The 7,500-nt window shown below is 47.6% G+C and overlaps 1 protein-coding gene across 4 annotated transcripts in view; it reads right to left on the reverse strand.

Moving 5' to 3' along the window:
* Positions 1 to 7,500, reverse strand: part of eno3 (enolase 3, (beta, muscle)) — a 9,579-nt gene that overhangs the window by 250 nt on the left and 1,829 nt on the right. For 2 of the 4 annotated variants that reach the window (XM_054738573.2, XM_070548717.1), the window contains 13 exons: positions 2,885 to 2,974; positions 2,711 to 2,806; positions 2,578 to 2,636; positions 2,389 to 2,458; positions 2,152 to 2,285; positions 1,725 to 1,841; positions 1,536 to 1,641; positions 970 to 1,167; positions 719 to 795; positions 499 to 623; positions 270 to 378; positions 92 to 150; positions 1 to 14 (listed from right to left, as the gene is read on the reverse strand). The exon at positions 1 to 14 is cut by the window's left edge and continues 250 nt beyond it. In XM_054738573.2, the coding sequence (XP_054594548.1) occupies positions 1 to 14; positions 92 to 150; positions 270 to 378; positions 499 to 623; positions 719 to 795; positions 970 to 1,167; positions 1,536 to 1,641; positions 1,725 to 1,841; positions 2,152 to 2,285; positions 2,389 to 2,458; positions 2,578 to 2,636; positions 2,711 to 2,806; positions 2,885 to 2,969 (1,249 nt within the window). In that variant the 5' untranslated portion in view covers positions 2,970 to 2,974. The remainder of the gene's footprint in view (positions 15 to 91; positions 151 to 269; positions 379 to 498; positions 624 to 718; positions 796 to 969; positions 1,168 to 1,535; positions 1,642 to 1,724; positions 1,842 to 2,151; positions 2,286 to 2,388; positions 2,459 to 2,577; positions 2,637 to 2,710; positions 2,807 to 2,884; positions 2,975 to 7,500) is intronic. The other 2 variants (XM_054738575.2, XM_070548716.1) reach the window with 1 other exon arrangement.

The raw sequence follows: 7,500 nt of genomic DNA on the forward strand, positions 1-7,500 counted from the left end.
GCTCCTCCTCAATCCTGCAGGAGACAGCAGTGAGCTGAGCTTTTACTCTGAAACACAAACTTTTACTTTGTAGCAGACAGGAAGTACTTACCTCATCAGCTGGTTGTATTTGGCCAGACGCTCTGACCTGCAGGGGGCTCCAGTCTTGATCTGTAGACAAAGTCAGACCAAGACTATCATCACAGGAACCAACCAGTTGATCCTGTCCTGGTGACGTCCACCTGTCCTCACACCTGTATGTCTACCTGCCCCACCCATAATGTCCTCACCTGTCCAGTACAGAGGCCGACCACCAGATCAGAGATAAAGGTGTCCTCAGTCTCTCCAGAGCGATGGCTGACCATCACACCCCAACCACTGCTCTGTGCCAGCTTACACCTGACACACGGGTTGGTAGACGGGGCAGAGAGAGACAGGTGAAGAGGGAGACAGGTACAAAGAGAAAGGCAGGTGGAAAAGAGAAAGACAACAACAATGAATGGTGTAGGTGTGTCTTACGCCTGGATGGATTCGGTCACAGAGCCGATCTGGTTGACCTTGAGCAGCAGACAGTTGCAGGCCTTCTTCTCTACTGCCTGCTGGATTCTCTTTGGATTGGTCACTGTCAGGTCGTCTCCTACGATCTGATTGGTGGAGAGAGAGACCGGTGATTCAGCTAACACCGTCTAACAGACTGTTACAGGTGAAGTGATCCCTCACATGTCCCTGTCTGTCTCACCTGGATGTCCACAGAAGCAGTAAACTTGGCCCAGTGCTCCCAGTCGTCCTGGTCAAACGGGTCTTCGATGGACTGGACTGAATTTGGAGACAGAGGCGTGGACAAAGGCAGACAAAGACAGAGTCAGGAAATGTGAATGATTTTATTTCTGGTCTACACTTGTTGAAGTGGGACGATGCTGATGATGTCATGGACATATGGGCGCTATAGTCCTACGACATTGTCCTGGAGGAGCAATGCAGTGGGTTTACCAGGGTAACCCTTGATGAAGCTGCGGTACAGGTCTCCAAGTTGCTCTCCAGAGATGTGTCGGGACGGGTCATCGGGGGACTTGAAGTCCAGGTCGTATTTGCCATTGCGATAGAACTCAGAGGCGGCCACATCCATCCCAATGATGATCTTGTCAGGGTAACCGGCCTTCTCAATGGCTGTCTTCAGCAGCTCCAAAGCTGTGGAGACACGAATGAAGAGGAGACCTTTGTAAAACAAGTGTGCTGCCTGTTACGATATCCCGTCTGAGCAGGTGACACCATGTGGTGGCACACCACACACTGTAGGACCAACACTGTTCAATCTGTAGCTTCTTTCTGCCACATCTGTGGGGTCTCTCATGTTTTGAAAATCATCCTGGGCCTGGACCTGGGCTCTGTGAACCAGGCCCAAGACATTCAGGTTCTGAGCCGATTACAGGCCGAGGAAATCGTATTGTTTGTGGAGAGTCCTCGGTGATTTGCTCCGATAAGCTCTTTGCACCTGTGAGGGCTCAGGTAACAGTCCTATGTTAAACTGGGACACAACCAGACCCACGGAGCCTTACCCTCGTTATTTTCCAGGATGTTGGGGGCGAAGCCACCTTCGTCTCCCACATTGGTGGCATCCTTCCCATACTTGGCCTTGATGACATTCTTCAAGTTGTGGTAGACCTGAAGACATCAAAGAAACATAGTCATAGGTGGACATGGCTGTGTGCGACAGAAGCAATGCTGTGAAACAACGATCTTCTCACCTCGGCTCCGATCCTCATTGCCTCGTGGAAGTTGGCAGCTCCCACAGGTAGAATCATGAACTCCTGCATGGCCAGTTTGTTTCCCGCATGACTCCCACCGTTGATCACATTGAAAGCCTGAACAAACACAGCATGACCAGTATCTTCAGACAGTGGGAAGATCGGTGGAACTGGTATTCATGCTGTAGGTTAGATGTTTCATCATGGTTGGGTTGGACAGAGGAAGACAAGTTAACCTGAAACTACAAACTTTCATTCATTTTTACAAGTTTGACACAATGATCCTTCAGCTGGTTTAGGTTCAAGCAGAAGATTGACCCGAAACAATAATCTACAGGTAAACTTCAAGGTTCCTTAGAGAGCGTACAGAACGGCCCAACCATGCCGACACAGAGAACACTGTCCCAGTTACACCTGTCCCACTCACGGGAACAGGAAGTATGACATCCTTGTGTCCTGCAAGGTCGGCGATGTGACGGTAGAGAGGAACTCCCTTCTCTGCAGCCCCAGCCTTACAGACAGCCAGCGACACACCCAGGATGGCGTTCGCGCCAAACTTAGCTGCAGATGGACAGACACAAAGACAGACAGGTGAGACAAATGGACAGGAGCTAAAGAGAAAGACACAGGGACAACTCGGAGAGACAAACAGACCAGTCCTTACATTTGTTCTCCGTCCCATCCAATTCCAGCATGAACTTGTCAATCTTCTCCTGGTCAACAACACTGAATTTCTGTACAGGTGGACAGACAGGTGGGTCAATAGGTAGCAGCAGCTAGCTTTAGCCTGAAGGAAATGTATAGTCCAACTGAACCATCAGGTGCATCTGCTGGACTGAGAGGAACCCAGTACCTTCTCAATAAGCTTGGGGGCGATCTCCTTGTTGACATGCTCCACAGCCTTCACCGTACCTGCAATCAAACAGGTGTAAACACAAGTTCTGCACCTGGACTTCAGCCTCCTGCTGTTTTTGATGATCTCCTACCTTTGCCCAAATAACGGCTCTTGTCTCCGTCACGAAGCTCCAGAGCTTCATGAACTCCGGTGGACGCTCCACTGGGGACTGCAGCTCTGAAGAGACCTAAGAGACCGTTTACCATAAGCACACTGACAGGGAGGAACCTCTGAGACATCCCTCACAGAAGATCCTGATGCTCACCCTTGGCTGTCCACAGGTCCACCTCCACGGTGGGGTTTCCTCTGGAGTCCAGAATCTCACGAGCGTGGATCTTAGTGATAGACATCCTGGCTGAGAGACAAGGGTAAATGGTAACTGGCATTGTAAAGCACCTTCTACAACCCCCCAAGGTGCTGTACAACACAGTCAGTCATTCACCCATTCACACGAGGGTGGGGATGAGCTACAATGTAGCCACAGCTGCCCTGGGGTGCACTGACAGAAGCGAGGCTACTGAACACCGGTCCCTCCGACCACCACAAGCAGGCAAGGTGGGTGAAGTGTCTTGCCCAAGGGCACAACAGCAGCATTCTCTGGTGGGAGCCGGGATCAAACCTGCAACTTCCGAACAACCCACTCAACCTCCTGAGCTGCTGCTGCCCCTAGGACAATGGGATCAGATGAACTGTACCTGGTAGTCACTCACAGAACCAGATGTACCAGGGTCTAAACGGGTCAGAACTCTGGGACAACTGGACCAGAACCAGGGCAGCTAAAACCAAGAAATGCTCTAAAAACACTGCTGAAATATACCCTAGGGTCAAAGTTAGACCCTGTCCCTGGACTCCGATTGTGTGTGTGTGTGTGTGTGGGGGGGGGGGGGGGGGGGGGGGATCCAGTACTTAGATATTTTTATACTGCAGTTGTAGGAGCTGCTGACCTTTCAGCTTTCAGCTAAGGTCTATCTGTCTCTCTCGCTTGCTTGCACACACACACGCACACACACACACACACACACACACGCATATGCACACGCACACACACACACACACACACACACGCATATGCACACGCACACACACACACACACACACACACACACACACACACGCACGCACGCACACGCACGCACACGCACACGCACGCACACACACACACACACACACACACACACACAGAGTTTGGACATTTAAATGCCTCAGGGTTATTAAGCAGAAGTAGAAAATTCTGTTTCTATCCATCCATCCATGTGTCCATTCATCTAGCCATCCATCCATACATCTATGTGTCCATCCATCCATGTGTCCATTCATCTAGCCATCCATCCATCCATACATCTATGTGTCCATCCATCCATGTGTCCATTCATCTAGCCATCCATCCATCCATACATCTATGTATCCATCCATCCATGTGTCCATTCATCTAGTCATCCATCCATACATCTATGTGTCCATTCATCTAGCCATCCATCCATACATCTATGTGTCCATCCAACCATGTGTCCATTCTTTCATCAATCCATCCATGAGTCCATTCATCTAGCCATCCATCCATCCATCTATGTGTCCATCCAGCCATGTGTCCATTCATTCATCCCTCCATCCATCCATCCATCCATGGTTCCATCCATCCATGTGTCCATTCATCTAGCCATCCATCCATCCATGTGTCCATTCATCTAGCCATCTATCCATACATCTATGTGTCCATCCATCCACGTGTCCATTCATCTAGCCATCCATCCATCTATACATCTATGTGTCCATCCATCCATGTGTCCATTCATCTAGCCATCCATCCATACATCTATGTGTCCATCCATCCACGTGTCCATTCATCTAGCCATCCATCCATCTATACATCTATGTGTCCATCCATCCATGTGTCCATTCATCTAGCCATCCATCCATACATCTATGTGTCCATTCATCTAGCCATCCATCCATCTATACATCTATGTGTCCATCCATCCATGTGTCCATTCATCTAGCCATCCATCCATACATCTATGTGTCCATCCATCCACGTGTCCATTCATCTAGCCATCCATCCATACATCTATGTATCCATCCATCCATGTGTCCATTCATCTAGCCATCCATCCATCTATACATCTATGTGTCCATCCATCCATGTGTCCATTCATCTAGCCATCCATCCATACATCTATGTGTCCATCCATCCACGTGTCCATTCATCTAGCCATCCATCCATCTATACATCTATGTGTCCATTCATCCATGTGTCCATTCATCTAGCCATCCATCCATACATCTATGTGTCCATCCATCCACGTGTCCATTCATCTAGCCATCCATCCATCTATACATCTATGTGTCCATCCATCCATGTGTCCATTCATCTAGCCATCCATCCATACATCTATGTGTCCATCCATCCACGTGTCCATTCATCTAGCCATCCATCCATCTATACATCTATGTGTCCATCCATCCATGTGTCCATTCATCTAGCCATCCATCCATACATCTATGTGTCCATCCATCCACGTGTCCATTCATCTAGCCATCCATCCATCCATACATCTATGTGTCCATCCATCCACGTGTCCATTCATCTAGCCATCCATCCATCTATACATCTATGTGTCCATTCATCCATGTGTCCATTCATCTAGCCATCCATCCATACATCTATGTGTCCATCCATCCACGTGTCCATTCATCTAGCCATCCATCCATCTATACATCTATGTGTCCATCCATCCATGTGTCCATTCATCTAGCCATCCATCCATACATCTATGTGTCCATCCATCCACGTGTCCATTCATCTAGCCATCCATCCATCCACGTGTCCATTCATCTAGCCATCCATCCATACATCTATGTGTCCATCCATCCACGTGTCCATTCATCTAGCCATCCATCCATCTATACATCTATGTGTCCATCCATCCATGTGTCCATTCATCTAGCCATCCATCCATACATCTATGTATCCATCCATCCATGTGTCCATTCATCTAGCCATCTATCCATACATCTATGTGTCCATCCATCCACGTGTCCATTCATCTAGCCATCCATCCATCTATACATCTATGTGTCCATCCATCCATGTGTCCATTCATCTAGCCATCCATCCATACATCTATGTGTCCATCCATCCACGTGTCCATTCATCTAGCCATCCATCCATACATCTATGTATCCATCCATCCACGTGTCCATTCATCTAGCCATCCATCCATCTATACATCTATGTGTCCATCCATCCATGTGTCCATTCATCTAGCCATCCATCCATACATCTATGTGTCCATTCATCTAGCCATCCATCCATCCATACATCTATGTGTCCATCCATCCACGTGTCCATTCATCTAGCCATCCATCTATACATCTATGTGTCCATCCATCCATGTGTCCATTCATCTAGCCATCCATCCATACATCTATGTGTCCATTCATCTAGCCATCCATCCATACATCTATGTGTCCATCCATCCATGTGTCCATTCATCTAGCCATCCATCCATACATCTATGTGTCCATTCATCTAGCCATCCATCCATCTATACATCTATGTGTCCATCCATCCATCCATGTGTCCATTCATCTAGCCATCCATCCATACATCTATGTGTCCATCCATCCACGTGTCCATTCATCTAGCCATCCATCCATACATCTATGTGTCCATTCATCTAGCCATCCATCCATCTATACATCTATGTGTCCATCCATCCATGTGTCCATTCATCTAGCCATCCATCCATACATCTATGTGTCCATCCATCCACGTGTCCATTCATCTAGCCATCCATCCATCTATACATCTATGTGTCCATCCATCCATGTGTCCATTCATCTAGCCATCCATCCATACATCTATGTGTCCATCCATCCACGTGTCCATTCATCTAGCCATCCATCCATCTATACATCTATGTGTCCATTCATCCATGTGTCCATTCATCTAGCCATCCATCCATACATCTATGTGTCCATCCATCCACGTGTCCATTCATCTAGCCATCCATCCATCTATACATCTATGTGTCCATCCATCCATGTGTCCATTCATCTAGCCATCCATCCATACATCTATGTGTCCATCCATCCACGTGTCCATTCATCTAGCCATCCATCCATCCACGTGTCCATTCATCTAGCCATCCATCCATACATCTATGTGTCCATCCATCCACGTGTCCATTCATCTAGCCATCCATCCATCTATACATCTATGTGTCCATCCATCCATGTGTCCATTCATCTAGCCATCCATCCATACATCTATGTATCCATCCATCCATGTGTCCATTCATCTAGCCATCTATCCATACATCTATGTGTCCATCCATCCACGTGTCCATTCATCTAGCCATCCATCCATCTATACATCTATGTGTCCATCCATCCATGTGTCCATTCATCTAGCCATCCATCCATACATCTATGTGTCCATCCATCCACGTGTCCATTCATCTAGCCATCCATCCATACATCTATGTATCCATCCATCCACGTGTCCATTCATCTAGCCATCCATCCATCTATACATCTATGTGTCCATCCATCCATGTGTCCATTCATCTAGCCATCCATCCATACATCTATGTGTCCATTCATCTAGCCATCCATCCATCCATACATCTATGTGTCCATCCATCCACGTGTCCATTCATCTAGCCATCCATCTATACATCTATGTGTCCATCCATCCATGTGTCCATTCATCTAGCCATCCATCCATACATCTATGTGTCCATTCATCTAGCCATCCATCCATACATCTATGTGTCCATCCATCCATGTGTCCATTCATCTAGCCATCCATCCATACATCTATGTGTCCATTCATCTAGCCATCCATCCATACATCTATGTGTCCATCCATCCATACAT

Source organism: Nothobranchius furzeri, chromosome 2 (assembly GCF_043380555.1).
Source record: "Nothobranchius furzeri strain GRZ-AD chromosome 2, NfurGRZ-RIMD1, whole genome shotgun sequence".
NCBI lineage: Eukaryota > Metazoa > Chordata > Actinopteri > Cyprinodontiformes > Nothobranchiidae > Nothobranchius > Nothobranchius furzeri.